This window comes from Dreissena polymorpha, chromosome 10, assembly GCF_020536995.1.
Source record: "Dreissena polymorpha isolate Duluth1 chromosome 10, UMN_Dpol_1.0, whole genome shotgun sequence".
NCBI classification, from domain to species: Eukaryota; Metazoa; Mollusca; class Bivalvia; order Myida; family Dreissenidae; genus Dreissena; species Dreissena polymorpha.
In genome coordinates this window covers 48,647,394-48,668,205 of record NC_068364.1, presented here as the reverse complement: position 1 = coordinate 48,668,205, position 20,812 = coordinate 48,647,394, and the positions used below count along the sequence as shown (strand labels likewise).

Genomic DNA, 20,812 nt, shown 5'->3' with positions numbered 1-20,812 from the left:
TTTCATTCTGCTTTTTGTCCCCTACCGGTTTCACCAGAGGGGACTTCTGGTTTGCGCTCTGTGTGTCCGTCACTCCGTCAGTCTGTCATACTTTTCTGGATCCTGCGATAATGTTAAAAGTTCTTAATATTTTTTCATGATACTTGAAGCATGGATAGATGGCAATAAGGACATTATGCACATCATTTCATTTTGTTCCTATGCCAAAAATTCTGGTTGCTATGGCAACAAATATAACACAAATTATATATCTGACAATGGTGGAGCTGGTAGGGGACATATATTGCTTGGCAATAGTCTTGTTACAAATGTTATGAGTGCAGCATGGTTGGTGAATATTCATTACAACTGTGATGGAGATAAGCCTCATACAGTAGGCTTTTGGTGGATAGATTATAATGTGTTTTTGTGACTTTATTTCTGAAATGCTTTCTTCCCTGTAGTACACTGATGAGCCCCTGCCCCGCAGCCCTAGCGCAGAGTCAGACATGTCTGCTGGGGGCACTCCGTACGATCAGCCTGGCTCCCAGGTATGTAGCCTGCGTGAAAGTGCTATACATCTGTTTTGAAATAGTAGTTGTTTGAAAAATTGGTTTGACAGTTATTTTTCCATTGCTGCAACTGCTGCTGCTGCTGAAGACAATAATGTTTGTAGCCTTTGCTATATTGTTATGTAGCCTGTATTAAAGTGGTATGTAGCCTGTGTTATAATCTTATGTGGCCTGGTAAAGTGTTATGTAGGCTGAAATATAGTGTTATGTAGTCTGTGTCATAGTGTTATGTAGCCATTTGGGAATTTTGATTGTTTAAAAAATTCATGTGAATGTAAGATTTAATGGCCACTACTGCAAATGCTGTTCATCCTGCATCTGTTGCTGTTGTTGCTGTATAATAATGGTGATTTGTGATGAAGATTTTTGATGGAAATGATGGTGACAATGATGAAGATGATGATAATGATGATGGTGGTGGTGGTGGTGGTGGTGGTGGTGGTGGTGGTGGTGGTGATGATGATGATGATGATGATGATGATGATGATGATGGTGGTGGTGGTGGTGGTGGTGGTGGTGGTGATGATGATGATGATGATTGATGATGATGATGATGATGATGATGATGATGATGATGATGATGATGATGATGATGATGATGATGATGATGATAATGATGATGATAATGATGATGCTGATAGTGAATATCCAGTCTGATGGAGATTGTAAATGTTTAACCCTCTGTTCGCCAGGTGCGCAAGGCCAGCATTGCAGTGGGTCCGTCAGAGAGCGGACTGTCGTTCACTCTGGACATGGATCCAGTCCAGACTCTGGAACACTCCAGCAGTCTACATGAGGACATTGAAAAATTGTTCGAACAATCACCAGGGTAGGTGCAGTGGGAATTGAATTGCTCTGTTAACTTTTTCTTCCTTAAGAAGCAAGTTAAAATGGCTTTTGCAACCAGCATAAAACCAGAACAGCCTGTGAGTTACTCGCAGACTGTTTAGGTTTTATGCTGTTTGCTGCTCCTCAGTATCTAAGGGTTGGAAATGAAGCCTTTAAAACTTGACTCTTGTAAGAAAGGTATTTAATTAAATATAAATTTCTAAGGGACTACAAATGCGTTAAAATACGTATCTAAGTGGTAATGGGTTAATGTTTACCGATCTATTACAGATTTTGACCTGTTTGTAGGCCATTAGAAAATCAAATACAATCCAAGACCTTTATGTATTCAAGTTTTAGGGGCTTGATTTTCAAGATACTTTGAGCAGCAAACAACATAAACCTGAACAGCCTGCCATTTACTCGCAGGCTGTTCTGGTTATTATGGTGGTCACATATAGCCATTTACTCGCAGGCTGTTCTGGTTTTATGGTGGTCACATATAGTCACTTTCACCTTGTATCTGCCTTTTACTCGCAGGCTGTTCTGGTTTTATGGTGGTCACATATAGTCACTTTAACCATTTACCTCGCAGGCTGTTCTGGTTTTATGGTGGTCACATTTAGTCACTTTCACGCCATTTACTCGCAGGCTGTTCTGGTTTTATGGTGGTCACATTTACTCGCAGGCTGTTCTGGTTTTATGGTGGTCACATATAGTCACTTTCACCCTTTACATGCAGGCTGTTCTGGTTTTTATGGTGGTCACATAAAGTCACTTTCACCTTGTATCTGCCTGCCATTTACTCGCAGACTGTTCTGGTTTTATGGTGGTCACTTCCACCTGGTATCTGATTGGGAAAGAATAAAGGCCGCTTTCTGTCAAAAATAGCACGTATTTCTGAAACTTGGGCTTACTCTGCCCAGTTCCTAAAATAACCATAGGCCACACATAATACAAGAAAATTTGTCTTAACCCTTTCAGTGTGGGAACCGAATTTTGAAGGCCTTTGCAAACAGTTTGGATCCAGATGAGACGCCACAGAATGTGGCGTCTCATCAGGATCCAAACTGTTTGCTATTCTGATAGGTTTCTTTAAAAAAAAAATCAAATAAAATGCTAATTTTAGAAATTTAGCAGACAACATTTTAGCAGACGACAAATTTCCCAGCATGCAAAGGGCTAAAATAACCATAGGCTACACATGATACAAGAAAATTTGTCTAAAGGCAATTTCTATTTAGCTACTAATTTTTCATCAAGCCCCATAAATATGCAAAATTACAACAATTCTGTCATAATAAGGTCAAATTGTGAGTCATTCAAAGCTGCACTTGAGTGCTTACGGGTTTAAACCTTTTAACCCTTTGCATGCTGGGAAATTTGTCTTCTGCTAAAATGTTGTCTGCTGAATTTCTAAAATTAGCATTTTCTTCGATTTTTTTCAAAGAATACTATCAGAATAGCAAACAGTTCGGATCCTGATGAGACGCCACATTCTGTGGCGTCTCATCTGGATCCAAACTGTTTGCAAAGGCCTTCAAAATTCGGTTCCCGCACTGAAAGAGATATGTGTTCCAATGAAATCTTGGCCAAGTTTGAAACAAGGGCACATGAAGTACAAAACTAGTCCAATAAGTAAAATTTAAGCAAATGCTTGTTAACTTCATAGAAGTTGCCCTTTGTTTATTTTCCTGAATCCAACTTGGTTGTAAAGATTTGTTCTAATAATATCTCAGCTGCAAGAAGTTATGGTTCAGTCTTGTTTTTAAAAAAAGGCTGATTGGGAAGTTGGTAGTTTTCCTTGTATAGATTTAGGTAAGACTGGATAACTCTCTAGAAGTTACGTTTTTAGTTCAATGTTAATGAAACTAAGGCAGGACATTTGTCCCAATAATATGTCTGCCTAGTTTGAAACTGGGTCATGTTAGGTAAACAGCTAGCTCTCTTGCTGTAACTATTTAAAATAATTTAAAACATTTCAATTTTAAGTTTTCAGTTTCAGTTAATAGACTTAATGATATTTTTCAAAAGCACAAACATCTGTGAACTTGTCCCTTTCAGTGCTTTGGTATGTAAGGAATTAGTAGATTTTCACACCAGTCAGAGACTCAGTAAAAAATTAAGGGGCCTTGGGCTCCTGCATTGTCTATTCTTGGTATGCTGGCCATTACAGGAACATTTATCGTTGTCTGCCATGATTGTCTTACAGAATATGGCTGACAGATCTAATTTTCAGCAAGGTACATTTATTGTTGTCATCAATGTTTGTTTACAGAATATCGCTGACATCTAATTTTCAGTAAGTTACATTAATTGTTGTCTTCCATGTTTGTCTTACAGTATTTCGCTGACAGCTTTAATTGCCAGCAATGCGGAATGCCTTCCCTGGGAACGCTCCAGCTTGGAGGTTCCAGTCCCTGCAAGTGAGAGGTGTCTGGAGGAATATGATATCACAAGTAAGATGATATATGATATCTCAAGTAAGATGGAATATGATATCACAAGTAAGATAGAATATACTATCACAAGTAAGATGGAATATGATATCATAAGATGATATATGATATCACAAGTAACATTGGAATACAATATCACAAGTAAGATGATATATGATATTATTTTTTAGATAGAATATGAAATAGAAAGAATGAATATGATATTGTTAGTATGATGGAATACGATATTGTTAGTATGATGGAATATGATATCACGATTAAGGTATATTGCAACATTATTGTTTTGATGGAATATGATATCATAAGTACGATGGAATTAGATATCGCAAGAAAGATGGAATAAAATTTCAGTGGTAATATCGTAGACATAGCGTGATCATGGAAAACTAATTGTATTTGCTAATGACAATATACAGGGGTTTTTGAGCACTGCCTGCGCCTCCGGAAAACGGAGGCATTCCCAATGCAAACGGACCTGATCCTAAACCAAAATTTTAACAAAAATTCCCGATTTCCAATTTTTTTTTAGAAAGAAGTGTCTTATGACTGATGATTATTAGTTTATTAATATTCCAACTCGTCTAGCTGATGTGTATCATACCAACAAGCACTGCTGTGGTTGAGCGAGGATTCAGCACCATGAACCTGCTGTGCTCCCCATTTCACAGCACATTCACACAAACCAAACTTACTCATTAACTGATGCTTACCTTCATTAAATGTCAAAATAACAACAACAAAAATTTGTTATGCCCCCCTTCGAAGAAGAGGGGGTATATTGCTTTGCTCATGTCGGTCTGTCGGTCGGTCGGTCGGTCTGTCTGTCGGTCGGTCCGTCCACCAGGTGGTTGTCAGACGATAACTCAAGAACGCTTGGGCCTAGGATCATGAAACTTCATAGGTACATTGATCATGACTCGCAGATGACCCCTATTGATTTTGAGGTCACTAGGTCAAAGGTCAAGGTCACGGTGACCTGAAATAGTAAAATGGTTTTTGAATGATAACTCAAGAACGCATACGCCTAGGATCATGAAACTTCATGGGTAGATTGATCATGACTTGCAGATGACCTCTATTGATTTTGAGGTCACTAGGTCAAAGGTCAAGGTCACGGTGACCCGAAATAGTAAAATGGTTTCCGGATGATAACTCAAGAATGCATACGCCTTGGATCATGAAACTTCATGTGTAGATTGATCATAACTCGCAGATGACCCCTATTGATTTTGAGGTCACTAGGTCAAAGGTCAAGGTCACGGTGACCCGAAATAGTAAAATGGTTTTTGGATGATAACTCGAGAACGCATACGCCTAGGATCATGAAACTTCATAGGTAGATTGATCATGACTTGCAGATGACCCCTATTGATTTTGAGGTCACAAGGTCAAAGGTCAAGGTCACGGTGACCCGAAATAGTAAAATGATTTTCGGATGATAACTCAAGAACGCTTTTGCCTAGGATCATGACACTTCATAGGTACGTTGATCGTGACTCGCAGATGACCCCTATTGATTTTCAGGTCACTAGGTCAAAGGTCAAGGTCACAGTGACAAAAATCGTATTCACACAATGGCTGCCACTACAACGGACAGCCCATATGGGGGGCATGCATGTTTTACAAACAGCCCTTGTTAAACCTCTGACTTATTTAAGCATGATAAATTCACAATGTTTTCCCAAAATGAGCCGTTTTATCAACGCAAAAATTCCCAAAATGGACAATTTTTGTCAATAAAAAATTCCCAATTTGGTCAGACTCCTTTTCCCAAAATAGGCAGAAAAACCCCTGATATAAAAAAGAAAAACCCATCACTACAAATGAAGTAAATGTTGTTTTTTAATTGAAATGAAATAGCTAGTAAGAAATGAGAAAATATATGTGATTTGATTTTAAGCTGTCTGTAAAATTACAAAGTTTAAACTCAAGATTTGTCTTGAATATTTTTTTTTCTCAGATGTCTATGTCTGATCCCCTAGTTTGCTATGTAATTAACTTTTGATTGAAAGACAAATTTAATTTGTTCTTAATTTAAGTGTGTATGTACAATCTTGGCTTTGAACTTATTTGTTTTCAATTTGTTAAAAAAAGCAGTAATGTATAAGCTGACTGAAAATTGTAAAATTAATGTTGAAACAATGCAATATGAATAAATCAATAAGAATCACTGTTACGTTATTGCATCTTTAAATTATGAGTGTTGTGGAATTTGGTGATTAAACTCTAGCTTATTGTGTGAATTGCTTTAAGGCTATTGTTAGATATGTGTACTCTTAATATTGTTTTCCTTGTCAAGCAGAAATATATGGACATTAACTTTGGTTAATTTTTAACCTGCCACCCATGACAGTTGCATGATCCTTCATGCACATTTCAATTCTTCCCAAAGGTCACCGTAGGTCATCATTTCCGCACATCCACGTTCCCCTTAAGTCCCTTCACAACCATTCTGTGAAGAGTCTTGCATCTACTGCGATGGGGGAACCCAAAGGACTCAAAAGGAAGAAAAAGAAGAAGAGCAAGAACAAAACACCTCGGAAATCCAAGTCACTGATCTTCCCCTCTAGATGTGCCTCCATTTCTGCCTCCATTCCAGAGGTAGAGAAGGAAGAGTATTCGGTAAGGGAGATAACTTTGCATGAAAATAGAGAGGATGAATTTGAGATAGAGGTGTGGTTTTAGCTCCCTTGAGCACAATGTGCTCATGGTGAGTTTTTGTGATTGCCTTTTGTCTGCCGTCTATTGTGCATTGTGTGTCTTGCGGTGTCAACATTTGCCTACTCTTCTCATTATACTCTAGAGGCCACATTTATTGTCCGATCTTCATGAAATTTGGTCAGAATATTCATCTCAATGATATTTTAAACAAGTACGAAAAAGGTCATGGTTGCTTGAAAAACGTGGCTGCCGGGGGGTGGGGCATTTTTCCTATAATGGCAAAAGTAAAACCTTGTTAACACTCTAGAGGCCACATGTATTGCCAGATCTTTATGATTCAATGCTTCTAACCATGTAGATAGGACAGAGTCATGAAGCAATTGCCAATGCAACATACAAAAGACAGCCATAATTCAATGCTAATCTTCATGAACATAGGCCAGAGTCATGAAGCAATTGCCGTAGCCACGTACAAAAGACAGCCATAATTCAATGCTACTCACTATGTAGATAGGACAGAGTCGTGATACACTGGGTATTACTATGAACATATGACAGCGCCATGATTAAATGTCAATTGCGACATACAAAGTACAGAGTCACTATTTCATGCAACATACCATGTTTCAAATAAATCAATTGAATCAATTTATGTGGATGGAAGAGTCCACTAGGCATAAATGGGTTAATATTCTTGCCCACCACCTCTCCTCAAATAGGGATTTCAAATACTGCTATTATCACACAAGTTGATACATTTTCAACAATATCTACAGAGTTTTGCTTTCCTGCCAATCTTTTTGTGTCTATACTTTAATGGACCTCAAGGTTTTTGTGCCTTTCCTTTAACCTAAGTCAAGGTTTTTGTGCCTTTCCTTTAACCTAATACAAGGTTTTTGTGCCTTTCCTTTAACCTAAGTCAAGGTTTTTGTGCCTTTCCTTTAACCTAAATCAAGGTTTTTGTGCCTTTCCTTTAACCTAAGTCAAGGTTTTTGTGCCTAAATTTTTCCTTTAACCTAAGTCAAGGTTTTTGTGCCTTTCCTTTAACCTAAGTCAAGGTTTTTGTGCCTTTCCGTTAACCTAAGTCAAGGTTTTTGTGCCTTTCCTTTAACCTAAGTCAAGGTTTTTGTGCCTTTCCTTTAACTTAAGTCAAGGTTTTTGTGCATTTCCTTTAACCTAAGTCAAGGTTTTTGTGCCTTTCCTTTAACCTAAGTCAAGGTTTTTGTGCCTTTCCTTTCACCTAAGTCAAGGTTTTTGTGCCTTTCCTTTAACCTAAGTCAAGGTTTTTGTGCCTTTCCTTTAACCTAAGTCAAGGTTTTTGTGCCTTTCCTTTAACCTAAGTCAAGGTTTTTGTGCCTTTCCTTTAACCTAAGTCAAGGTTTTTGTGCCTTTTCTTTAACCTAAGTCAAGGTTTTTGTGCCTTTTCTTTAACCTAAGTCAAGGTTTTTGTGCCTTTCCTTTAACCTAAGTCAAGGTTTTTGTGCCTTTCCTTTAACCTAAGTCAAGGTTTTTGTGCCTTTCCTTTAACCTAAGTCAAGGTTTTTGTGCCTTTCCTTTAACCTAATACAAGGTTTTTGTGCCTTTCCTTTAACCTAAGTCAAGGTTTTTGTGCCTTTCCTTTAACCTAAGTCAAGGTTTATGTGCCTTTCCTTTAACCTAAGTCAAGGTTTATGTGCCTTTCCTTTAACCTAAGTCAAGGTTTATGTTCCTGCTTTTGGTTGAAGGTGATACATGCTCCGTAGTAAGGGCATGTTATCTTAGTTTTCTAGGGAACACATTAACCCATTTATGCCTAGTGGACTCTCCCATCCTTCTAAATTGGATCAATTTATTTCCAAAATTAGGGATGTCTAGTATATTTATTTCTATATTTAAAATCTTTCTTACAGAAATTCCTTTAAGCAAACAGCGCTGACCCTGATGAGACGCCGCATCATGCGGCATCTTATCTGGGTCTTCGCTGTTTGCCAAGGCCTTTTTCTAGACGCTAGGCATAATGGGTTAACAACTAGATGATTTTGGGAGAAAGGTGACCAACATAGGAAAAAGTCATCAAAAGGTCATTTGAAATTTCAGCTCTTGTTTGGTTTGTGACACCTACTGGCATGTTGCTTTAACAATTATAGTTTGGCTGTGTTGTTGTAATACTGTTTGCTAACAGATACCTTTTTGTCACATTCCTGAACTAATCTTGGCTTATGTTTCTATTTTGAATGGACAAAGATCTATATTAACCCTTTAAGCGCTGGAACCGAATTTTGAAGGCCTTTGCAAACAGTTTGGATCCCGATGAGACGCCACAGAACGTGGCGTCTCATCAGGATCCAAACTGTTTGCTATTCTGATAGTATTCTTTGAAAAAAATAGAAGAAAATGCTAATTTTAGAAATTCTGCAGACGACATTTTAGCAGACGACAAATTTCCCAGCATGCAAAGGGTTAAGTGGTAAATATCCATAGTAATGCTATGTTCATGTGTTGAAGCTTAATTTTGAATGAAATTTCAATAAATAAATAAATTATTATATACCATTGCTAGGGTTACCATTTTCTATGGGTCAAAGTCACTAAAAACAATTGTTGTTACGAAATGTTCCAATTGCTAATTTTAGGCTACAACTGGGGTGAGTATATCTAACACATCTTTTGATGTTGTGTTGTAGTCCACATATGATTTGAACTTGCCAATTAATTTGGTAGATCGCTACTTCATTCATTATTCTATTTAACAATATAGTCATCATATAACATCACTGTAATTATTGGTATAGTTTTGAGAACCATGTTGTAAAAAATATAATTTTTACTAATTTCCTTTTTCACGTCAGATTATCTTTTCAAAAGGGTTTTGTAGAAAAAAAATGTTTGTAAGGGGAATCTACATTTTTTTGAAGCCATATGTTTTGTAACATGTTTTTGCTACTAAAATATCAAGTTCTTAACTGATCATAATAAAGGTAATTTATGGTATTTGGCCAAAGGTCAAAGATAGTAGTAAACAATTGTTAAACTAGCAAATTACAGTACACATATGAGGCATCTGACAGCATTGACTGAAATAAGGGTGTTTGTATATCCTCAATGGTGAATGTCCTTGACCCCTTCTTTAAAGAGGAATGTCATTGATCCCTACCATAGAGAGGAATGTCCTTGATCCCTTCCTAAATTGGGATGTCATTGACCCCAACCTTAAAAAGGAATGGTAGTGATCCCTACATTAAAGAGGAATGCACTTAACCCTTCTTAAATGGGGAATGTATTTGACCCTCCCTAAATGGGGAATGCCATTGATCCCTTCATAAAAAAAAATGTCCTTGACCCTCTTTAAATCGGGAATATCATGGACCCCTTCCTTAAAGTGGAGTATCCTCGATCCTTTGCTAAATGGTGAATATCCCTGACCCTTCAAAAATGAAGAATGTCCTTAACCCCTACTATCAAGAGGAATGTTCTTTATACCTTCCTAAATGAGGATTGCCCTTCACCCTCCCTAAATGGAAAATGCCCCTGACACATCATAAATAGGGATGTCCTTGACATCGACTTCAGAGGGAAATATTTTTGATTCTTCCCGAAATGGTGAATGACCTTGACCCCTACCGTAAAGGGGAATGTCTTTGATCTCTTCCAAAATGGGGAATGCACTTGACCCTCCCTAAATGGTAAACGTAATTGATCTCTACATAAACGGGGAATGTCCTTGAACTCTTCCTTAATGTTGAATGTACTTGACCCTCTCTAAATTGGGAAATGTTCTTGACCCTCCCTAAATGGGAAATGTCATTGACCCTCCCTAAATGGGAAATGTCATTGACCCTCCCTAAATGGGGAATGTAATTGACCCCTACCTAAATAGGGAATGTCCTTGACCCCTATATAAACAAGGCATGTCCTTGACCCTCCCTAAATGGGGAAAATGTCCTTGACCCTCCCTAAATGGGGTTTTACTTGACCCTCCCTAAATTGGAAGTCTCATTGATCCCAACCTAAATGGGGAATGCCCTTGACCCCTATATAAACAAGGCATGTCCTTGACCCTCCCTAAATGGGGGAAATGTCCTTGACCCTCCCTAAATGGGGTTTTACTTGACCCCCCCTAAATTGGAAGTCTCATTGATCCCAACCTAAATGGGGAATGTCATTGACCCTCCCTAAATGGGGAATGTAATTGATCCCTACCTAAATAGGGAATGTCCTTGACCCCTATATAAACAAGGAATGTCCTTGACCCTCCCTAAATGGGGGAAATGTCCTTGACCCTCCCTAAATGGGGTTTTACTTGACCCTCCCTAAATGGGGTTTTACTTGACCCTCCCTAAATTGGAAGTCTCATTGATCCCAACCTAAATGGGGAATGTCCTTGACCCTCCCTAAATGGGGAATGTTCTTAACCCCTCCATAAATTTGGAAGGTCATTGACCTCTTCCGTAATGGGAAATTTCATTAACCCTTCCCTAAATTGTTAATTTCATTGACTGCTTTTCTAAATGGGGAAATTTCTATGACCCTTTTTGAGGGGCTTATATTGAGTAATTAATTTATTCCCAGTTAACCATTATGATAGTCACCTGGTGGAGGTATCCTCAATGTTTATTTTTTCTTTCTAGCAGAAACGAAAAAACATGTGTACTCGCAACTTGAATGAAGACAATTAATGATTTGTGTTTTCCTTTGGAGTAAAGGTGTGTGGAGGGGGGCCTTTCAGATGGGGAATTTAATGATTTTTTTTTTCGGATATACATTACAAATTGTTTAAAATCTACTTGTTATGAAATATTCATTAAATGCTTTGCTACAAATGCTAAACTTAATAAAAATTTAGCTTTGTTTGATAAAAATTAAAAACCTATGTCCAAATTTTGACATTTAAACGAAAACACATTCAGATGGATATTTTCAGGTTATTATTAGGGAAAATGAATTCCTATATAGTAGGTGAATGGGGCTGCACTAAATTAGCCCTAACAAAAAAAACTGACTCTGATGCTATTTCGGTATGTAAGATAAATGGTTATTGTTTGTTATAGCATTACGTCATCAAGCATATTTGAGCCACGTTCTGAGAAAACTGGGCTTAATGCATGTGTGTAAAGTGTCGTGCCAGATTAGTCTGTGCAGTATGCACAGGCTAATCAGGGATGACACTCTCCGCTTTTATGGTATTTTAGTTTCAAGGCAGTCCCTATAATTTACCGAAAAAGCAAGTATAGGCAGAAAGTGTCGTCCCTGATAAGCCTGTGCGGACTGCACAGGCTAATCTGGGACGACACTTTACGCACATGTTTTAAGCCCCGATTTCTCAGAACAAGGCTCATATCTTCATGATGTGCATTGATTATAACCTTCTCCTGTGTGTTACATGATATAATGGTCCTTAACTGCTGTACAACACACGCTTTCCAAATTAACTGAGAATTAACTACCATTTTATATGCCTGTTTTGAAAACTTGGCCTTTTTTGGGAACACTTTAGGCGGGTTGCAGAGAAGAACAATGTCTGATCAATTTCTGAACAAGTTTAAATCAGAAACTTTGTGATGATGTTTGTGGCTCTAATGTCTCAGTCATGTTTGATAGCCAGATCAAATGCACAACTCAATATTATAGCCCTTGAATTATGAAAAATTGGTTATCTAGATGATGTCAGCACTATTTCAATTAATGTCCAATGTTATCATGCATTTTTGCTGTATCTGTTTTATTCACATTTGAGTTTGCTGTGAGTGCTTTCTGCAGACATGAATTACAAACGGTTGCAAAATTCAAAAATAGTTCCTTGAAGAAGTTGAAATTGTGTTTGAATCTTTTTAGTGAGCACCTATTGTTTACATTATGTCTGATTGTTGAAGATGGTGTAACATGAATCTGATCATTAGGATTTGCATGTTACAGTGTTATATCTGCTCCACATTTACATGTGAGGTGCAATAATTATTGTTTCACCCTCAAACCTCGTAACTGCTTCACATTTTGGAATATTTTCTTGAATGTGCACATGAAACAATTTTATGCCCCCGAAGGAGGGCATATAGTGATCGGACTGTCCGTCCGTCTGTCAGTCTGTCCGTCTTTCCGTCAAACTTTGCGTTTATGTTTTGAAAAATGCTCATAACTTCTATGTCCCTTGAGATATAACCTTCATATTTGGTATGCATGTTTATATGGACAAGGCCTTTCCATACGCATAACATTTTTTACCCCTGTGACCTTGACCTTGAACTTAGGGTCCACGTTTAGGTTTCGAAATCTGCGTTAAGTTTTCGAAAACTGCACATAACTTCTATCAAAGCGTTTATAGGGGGCATATGTCATCCTACGGTGACAGCTCTTGTTTTGGAATATTTTCTTAAAGGTGCACATGTAACATATTTTTGGAATATTTCCTTAAAGGTGCACATGAAAGATATTTTAAATGCTGTTAAGTCCCAATTAGATAGGCTACAAAATCATGTTTAAAATGGATCCCACGATGTTTATCATGTTAAGATACTGTGAAACCATTATGTATCGTCAGGCATTAATTTTCGTATATATTGTCAGTCGACCGATTGACAAATTCAAGATCCTAACGAACAATTATGTCCCATATTTGAACAAATTAAGACTGAATTACTAAAGCAAAGGCATGAGGCAATTAAATTCCAACGTAATCCACGCATACATACTCCGTCTGTTACGTAATCAAGATAAATCCAGTTTTGACACAAAAGGATGTAGAATACACAGTGTACTTAACTGACACATGACATTGCTCTTAAACACGAAAGCAGTACAGCTGTATCGACTGCGTTGACTTTGTTTAGGTAGAATTGTAATGATAAGTGCAAATTGTTAACAACTTCATTACCCATTGTGTGTATTGTGTTTTTCAGTGTTGTTGCAGAAGATTATACAGCCTCCACGCACCGGATCTTTTGAATAATTGACATCTTTTGCAAGTTGTACTATACATGTTTCAAATATTTGTTACTTGTAGCAATTGAAAAGGTAACAGGTATAAAGAAATTAGCAAGCATGATGATTAGTTCCATCCAAACGTAGGGAAATTGTTTTCAGAAATTCACTTATATTTTTGCGCGATTTTCAGGAAATCCCTGGAAAGCACGTGTTTCGAATGGCAAAGTATGACGCAATAAAACATTTCTTTGTATTATATTGCATTCAATCTAATTTAAACTCACTCATCCATTGGTTGTTACAATTAAATCTGAACTTTGCCCTATGAAACCGCTGTCCCATAATGCACTGTTAATTTTTCACTTCCGAAAATTTATTGTACTTAATGTGATCATATATTTACGAGGAAAAATTCTTGAAATTTTATTGAAAACTGACCAAATAGTTTGCTAACACCAATTTTAACCAATAATCTTCGCACCATCTCTAATTTGCGCCGATAAAGGTAAGATTGTTATTAGTTTGGCCATGATAATAAATAAATAAGACCATTTGGCAACTGGCTTCACTGTTTCAAACCTGGGTTTCAAACACTCGTTAACGATTATTTGGTCCCACTTATCCGCTAATCATAATAATGATACACAAATGGGGGCAAATTACTGATCACCTGATAACAAAAGACTAGTGTATTGACATGTGACAAACAGGCCCCACCTCCTGCAAGTGACTCTCAAGTGTCCTCCCTCTTTCCCCACTACGATTTTTCGCAACCGCGATATATTTCTGACAAACAAATCGGATATTGACTGAAGCATTTTTTTTTTCAAAGTCAAGAATTGGCGAATTTAAGTGCTGACGAAAATGTCATTTTTATAAAAATGACGAAATTTAATGCTGGCGAAAATAAATGATTTCACAGTAATGTATTTGTGCCTGGCTCTGGGAAAATGGGGCTAAATGCATGTGTGTTAACTCTTTCAGTGCTGGAACCGAATTTTGAAAGCCTTTGCAAACAGTTTGGATCCAGATGAGACGCCACAGAACATGGCGTCTCATCAGGATCCAAAATGTTTGCTATTCTGATAGTATTCTTTGAAAAAAATCGAACAAAATGCTAATTTTAGAAATTCAGCAGACGACATTTTAATAGCTTAATTATGTTACCTGATATCATATGCTTACTTATTCCGATAGGATCGTAATTTATCCGGAATTTTTCGTCCGAGGAATCCCACACTTTTCAGAAACCCGTCTAGTAGGACAGAGCGGTCACATTAGTGCCGTGTAGCCGCACAACCAAAACGGGACATTACCCAGAATTCACTCTTATTCCGGATGGCGATATACAAAGGCGGACATTTTGTTATAAACTTAATTGTTGCTTCTGTTTCGCTGGATTCTTCTGTTTAACAGGATAGAGAAGTTTTTGTATTGAGTTAAAACATTCTCCGTATATATATCCGTGTATTTCTGTATCGTTTTGTGTATTTGTTTGTTTGTTCAAGGCAAAGTATGCCTCAAACACGTGGTTCATGTGGACACACAAAGGCAGCATGGGACAGCCATGGTAGCTGCCTGTCGTGTGCAGGATGTACCCAGGATAACTGCTTCCCTTTCTGTGAGCATTGGTCTGCAGATACCTGGGTCATTAAGCGTCGACCCTTCAAGAGTCGTGGATGCAACAAGAATAGTTCAGATCAAAGTAGGGAAAGTTCCGTGTGTCGGGACTTTTCACCACACGATCTTGACCATACTCCACCAGTAGCTGCCAGGCATCGGTCCCTACCCCGTGACGAAACCGGACAAAATTTGCCCGGTCCGTTCATCGGGAATGACCAGTTGAATGACTCGGCATCAGATCAACGTAGCAAAAGTTCCGTGTGTCGGGACTTTTCACCACACGATCTTGACCATATGCCACCAGTAGCTGCCAGGCATCGGTCCCTACCCCGTGACGACACCGGACAAAATTTGCCCGGTCCGTTCATCGGGAATGACCAGTTGACCGGTCCAGAGACTTCACCGGTCACTGGTCAACATTGACCGGTCCAGTCACCGGTCATGCTATGACCGGTCACCGGTCAAGCGGTCACCGGTCACTGGTCACTGACCGGTCGGGTCACCGGTCATGCTATGTCCGGTCCGGTCACCGGTCACCGGTCATGCTGTGACCGGTCCGGTCACCGGTCATTGACCGGTCCGGTCACAGGTCATGTAATGACCGATCCGGTCACCGGGTTTCGTTCTGTGCCACAGACCGTTCCGGTCACCGTAGATGTTGACACTACCTTGTCAGTACTCCACAAAGGTAGACGCAGCCGCGTTTCTACTGTGAGTCACAGACGTAAACGTGTAGTGTCTGATGTTTCCGGCTACTCCTCCACCTCGGGCTCGTCGTCGTATGACTCATCGTCTACTTCAAATAGCCTTCATCATTACCAGAGGGGACGTCGTTCACGCTCACCGAGTGTTTCTCGGTGTAGATTGCCTCGTAAAGAGTGATCACGTCAGCGCTCGGGGAGACGTTCCATCAGGAAACATCATTCCCAGCGCCGCCGAACAGTTTCTCGGTGTCGCAGGGATAAGGGACATAGACCTTCCTCTATTAGGCGCTCTCGGACTCCTAGGTCCCCTAGTCGATCCTTCTCTGAGGAATCTATTGACACCCTTCCACGTGTGTCGGCCTCTATTTTGGCCTCAACACACACTTCAGCCGTTCCTACAACCACTGAGCATAATTTGTATTCAAACACTAATTTGCATACACATCAGGCTCAAGGTACAGGGGTTAATCTAACCACTTCGGCTGCGTTTTCAGCCCCACGGGTCTCTTCCACATTGCATAGAAGTATACCCCGGGCTGCCGCTACACCATCAAATCCCAATACTTTGTGGATCCAACAGTCGCCGGGAATCTTTGTCCCTTTTTCGACTGATCCTTTACCAGCGACCTCTGGTATTCAAAGTGAGTCTGCTGACTTGATCTCTGAGAGACCTAACTCCCCAGCTATATCTTTGATGGTGCCGGAAAACGATTCTCTCATGATAGAAGCGAATGAATCTATTATTCCTTCTCCTATATCCACCGGTTTCAATCAATCCAATGCTCCCGCAGATGGTTCGATTGAGGCGGGTTTGGAGTCTAATGAGGCCGAACTTTATTATTTGGCCTCCATCAATCAGGTATACAAACTTATGTTCAATACCTTAGATGAGGACTTCTGCCCCCGCCCTTCCTTGTCTCTCACAGGATCTGCGGTTACCGTAACAGAACAGGTAGCACGCAGACAAGAGCCCGGCAGGATAAGTAAGGCTACTTCCCGAGTGGATCTACGCCTTCCTATTGGCTCTTCCACAATGGCTGTTTTCCAGTCACTTGAACCAGCCAATAAGCCTTCGCCATCTCCATGGAAAGCCCCTAAGGAGCTGACGGAGCCTAAACAGATGGACGGCAGAAAAAGTTATAAGGCCCCGGTACCCGACCCTGCTACCGGTTTGGACCTTTCCAAACTTCCGGTTCCTGATGCTGACATTAGTAAGCTGTCACTTACAATGCCTTCATCATCTACCCATACATCAGTCCCTCTTTCCCTGTTGGAAAATTGGGAGCTGAGAGAACGCCGTTCCATAGGTCTGGCTAACCAGCTAGATCTCATGACAGCCACAGCCTTAGACTTGGTTTGGGAGCTCTCTGATTCAATCCCAGAGGAGTTCCCGGCCTTGTTGATACATCTTTCACGTACTACGCAGTGTTTATCACACAATGCTGCGTCGTCTATGTCTGAGATGTTAAGGCTTCGGAGAGACCTCATCCTCTCTTCCTTGCCCAATAATTTCCTGTTGGAAACAGGCGTAAACTCCCTTCGAACTGCTCCACTAACAGCAGAGTCTCTTTTCGGAGGGAGGATACAGTCGGCACTTACTGCTGATCGTGAAGATCAGATACATGCCTCCTTAGCTAGGAGCAACTCTGGCCAGCGCCCTGTGGTTTTTAAGCGCCCTGCTTCTAAGCCCCCAGGAGCCCCACAGGCCAAGAACGCTAAAAAGGACAGTTTACCTACTAAGCATCAGTCTGCTCCACGTCAGCCCACAAATAGGCCTCCTTTTCAGAACAGAACAACTTCCTATCGGAAGCCTTCTGTAAAACAAAATTGGAGTAAGGGCAAACCCAATGCGGACAAGAAGTCATTTAATCCTTCTTCCGGCAAGGGTGGACCTCCTAAAGGTCAGCCCTAGGTCATACCCCTTTCTACCCGCCACAACCTCTGATGCCGGAGGTACCAGTCGGGGCCAGACTTATGCACTTCGCAAATCGATGGCTCCAAATAACTTCGGACGCGTGGGTTCATTCTCTTGTCACACAAGGCCTCACTTTTCAATTGGAAAAAAGGCCCCCACTCTCTCGCGTCCCAATAGATCTGGTATCTCCGCATCCACAACTTCCAGACTCCATTCTCGGACTCCTGGAAAAACAGGCGGTAGAAAGGGTTCACGACCCTTGTTCTCCAGGATTTTACAGTCGCCTTTTCCTTGTTCAAAAGAAAAGCGGCTCCTGGAGACCAGTCATAGACTTAAAAGTGTTCAACACGTTTCTAGTCAAACCTACTTTCAAGATGGAGACTCCTGCCTTCATTCGGCGCTCCATCAAACCCATGCAATGGGGGGTTTCCTTGGACCTGGAAGATGCATACTTCCATGTTCCTATCCATCCCAACTACCGAAAGTACCTGCGCTTCTCCTTTCGAGGCCAGGTCTTCCAGTTTCGGGCGATGCCCTTTGGATTGGCCACGGCTCCACGAGTTTTCACCAAACTCATGGCCGCAGTGAGCGCACACCTCCGATTACACGGGGTTCAACTGCTTCAGTATTTCGACGATTGGCTCTTACACCAGCTCGATCGTCAACTGCTTCTGCTACACCTAGAGTTCTCTTGGAAGGAGCTCCTCTCTTTAGGACTCCTTCTCAATGTAGCCAAGTCAGACCTCATTCCCTCTCAGGATTTCATATTCGTGGGAATGAATTTTCTGACCCACATCTATCGGGTCAGGGTCTCACCGCAACGTATATCAGACCTCCTTTTGAAGGTCAGATGGGTGCTGTCCCAATCTCATATCACAGCTCAAGATTTCCTCTCACTCAACGGTATCCTGAGCTCTGTAGCAGACTTCGTGCAGTTGGGACGTCTCTTCCTACGTCCTCTTCAGCACTCTTCAGCTCGATGGAAATGGTCTCCAGACAATCTGCTTACACAGATTCCCATCCTTCCGTCCTTAGTCCCCCACCTTCAATGGTGGCTAGACGAGGAGACCCTATTGGCAGGAGTACCGCTTCTTCACCCGCAACCGTCTTTACATCTCATAACGGATGCGAGCATGGAAGGTTGGGGCGCTCACCTGGAACCCCGCAGCCTGACATTATCAGGATTGTGGTCTCCTCAGGAGTCTCTCCTGCACATAAACAATCTCGAAATGCGAGCAGTCTTTCTAGCTGTTTCTCAATTATAATCACATCTTCGGGACTCCTGTGTGATGGTATCGACAGACAACACATCAGTCGTGGCTTACATCCAGAAACAGGGCGGGACACACTCTCACTCCCTGTATCTGGAAACAATGAAATTACTTGTTCTTTTCAAGAGCCTAAACGTCTCTCTCTTGTCCAAACACATACCAGGTCGTCTCAACGCCCTGGCGGACGGTTTGTCTCGCAAACACCAGTTACTTCCATCGGAGTGGACACTTCATCAGGAAGTGGCCAATCAGATATTCCTCACATTCGGTTATCCACTGGTCAACCTGTTTGCGACCAGAGATAACCACAGACTTCCTCTGTATGTGAGTCCAGTGTACAAACCAGCAGCGTGGGCGGTAGACGCGCTTTTGTTCGATTGGGATCAACTGGACGCTTACGCTTATCCCCCACCCATTCTAATTCCCCAAATCTTAGGGAAAATCAGGGTGAGCTCTTGCCGGATCCTCCTGATAGCCCCTTGGTGGCCCAGGAGATCCTGGTTCAACAACCTTCTCGGTCTCCTGTGCGAATTTCCCAGGGAACTCCCGCACAGGTCAGATCTCCTATCTCAGAGAGGCAGACTTCACATGGATCCAGACATGTTCCACTTACACGTCTGGCCGTGATCAGGCAATCCCTGCAGAAGAAACGTTTTTCTGTCAGGGCTTCAACGCTCGTTGCCTCTGCAAGGAGAAAGTCCACCAGAGCAGTCTATGATGCTCGCTGGAAACTCTTCTCTAATTGGTGTGTTCGAGGGAAAATTGATCCCCTCAATCCCTCTGCTAGACGCATAGCGGATTTTCTAATCTATCTCTTTGATGATAAGAAACTTTCTCTTAGCTCCATCAAAGGATACAGATCTGTGCTTTCGCATACCTTGGCTTTTCGTAAGTCATCACAAGTCTGTGCTGACCCAGCCATTTCGGAACTGATCCGAGCCATGGAACTTAAACGTCCTGTGTCTCGTTCTCTTACCCCCAAATGGGATTTGGCTTGTGTTCTTGGATCGCTTATTAAAGCTCCCTATGAACCCCTTAATCAGGCTTCTTTACAGTTCCTAACCTGGAAGACCGTTTTCCTTCTTACCATGGCTTCATCCAAACGTAGAAGTGAAATTCATGCTCTTTCTATCGGAGAAAGCCATCTTCGTTTTGATTCCTCCGATGGCTCTGTCACCTTGTTGTGTCAGCCAGGATTCCTTGCTAAAAATCAACTCCCCTCTATGGCTTCTAAACCCTTCAAGGTCCCAAGTCTTTCTAGAACTTGTGGTAATGAAGATGAAGATAGACTCCTCTGCCCTGTCAGGTCTTTGAAGTTCTATCTTAGTAGAGTTAAGTCTATTCGAGGTTCTCGTAAGAGACTCTTCATTCCATTAAAAGGGGGGGGCGATGTGTCTGCGGCTTCTATTTCCCGTTGGGTAGCCTCGACTATAAAAAGGGCTTACTCTTCTCTTTCTACAAGGGATTCATCCCTTTTTAAGATTAGACCGCATGAATTACGAGCAATGTCGGCTTTGTGGGCATATATTAATCATACCCCACTCTCTGATGTGCTTCAAGCTGCTTTCTGGAGGAATCAGACTACTTTTTCATCTTTTTATCTTCGTTCTCTGGAGTGCCAACAGGACAACTTGTATTTGTTGGGCCCCCTTGTGGTTGCACAAACGGTAGTATCTTCTACGGCTTAGGTATATTACGCTTATCCGTGAATTAAGTTAATACCGTAATAACGAAGATTAGCTGAGAACCCGAGATATGGGTTCCGCTGTGATGGGGAGATTTTCGCGAACCTTCCCGCCTCAGCTGCAAATTCAGCATATGATATCAGGCAACGTAATTAAGCTATTAAAACAAATTTTTTTAGTAAAATTCATTTAAATTAGTAATTACTTACCTGATATCG

At 40.8% G+C, this 20,812-nt stretch overlaps 1 protein-coding gene across 3 annotated transcripts in view; it reads left to right on the top strand.

Annotated features, from left to right (window-relative positions):
* Window positions 1-20,812, top strand: part of LOC127847525 (anion exchange protein 2-like) — a 317,475-nt gene that overhangs the window by 213,285 nt on the left and 83,378 nt on the right. For all 3 annotated transcript variants that reach the window (XM_052379532.1, XM_052379530.1, XM_052379531.1), the window contains 4 exons: window positions 444-530; window positions 1,244-1,380; window positions 3,723-3,838; window positions 6,231-6,460. In XM_052379532.1, coding sequence (XP_052235492.1) covers window positions 444-530; window positions 1,244-1,380; window positions 3,723-3,838; window positions 6,231-6,460 — 570 coding nt within the window. The remainder of the gene's footprint in view (window positions 1-443; window positions 531-1,243; window positions 1,381-3,722; window positions 3,839-6,230; window positions 6,461-20,812) is intronic.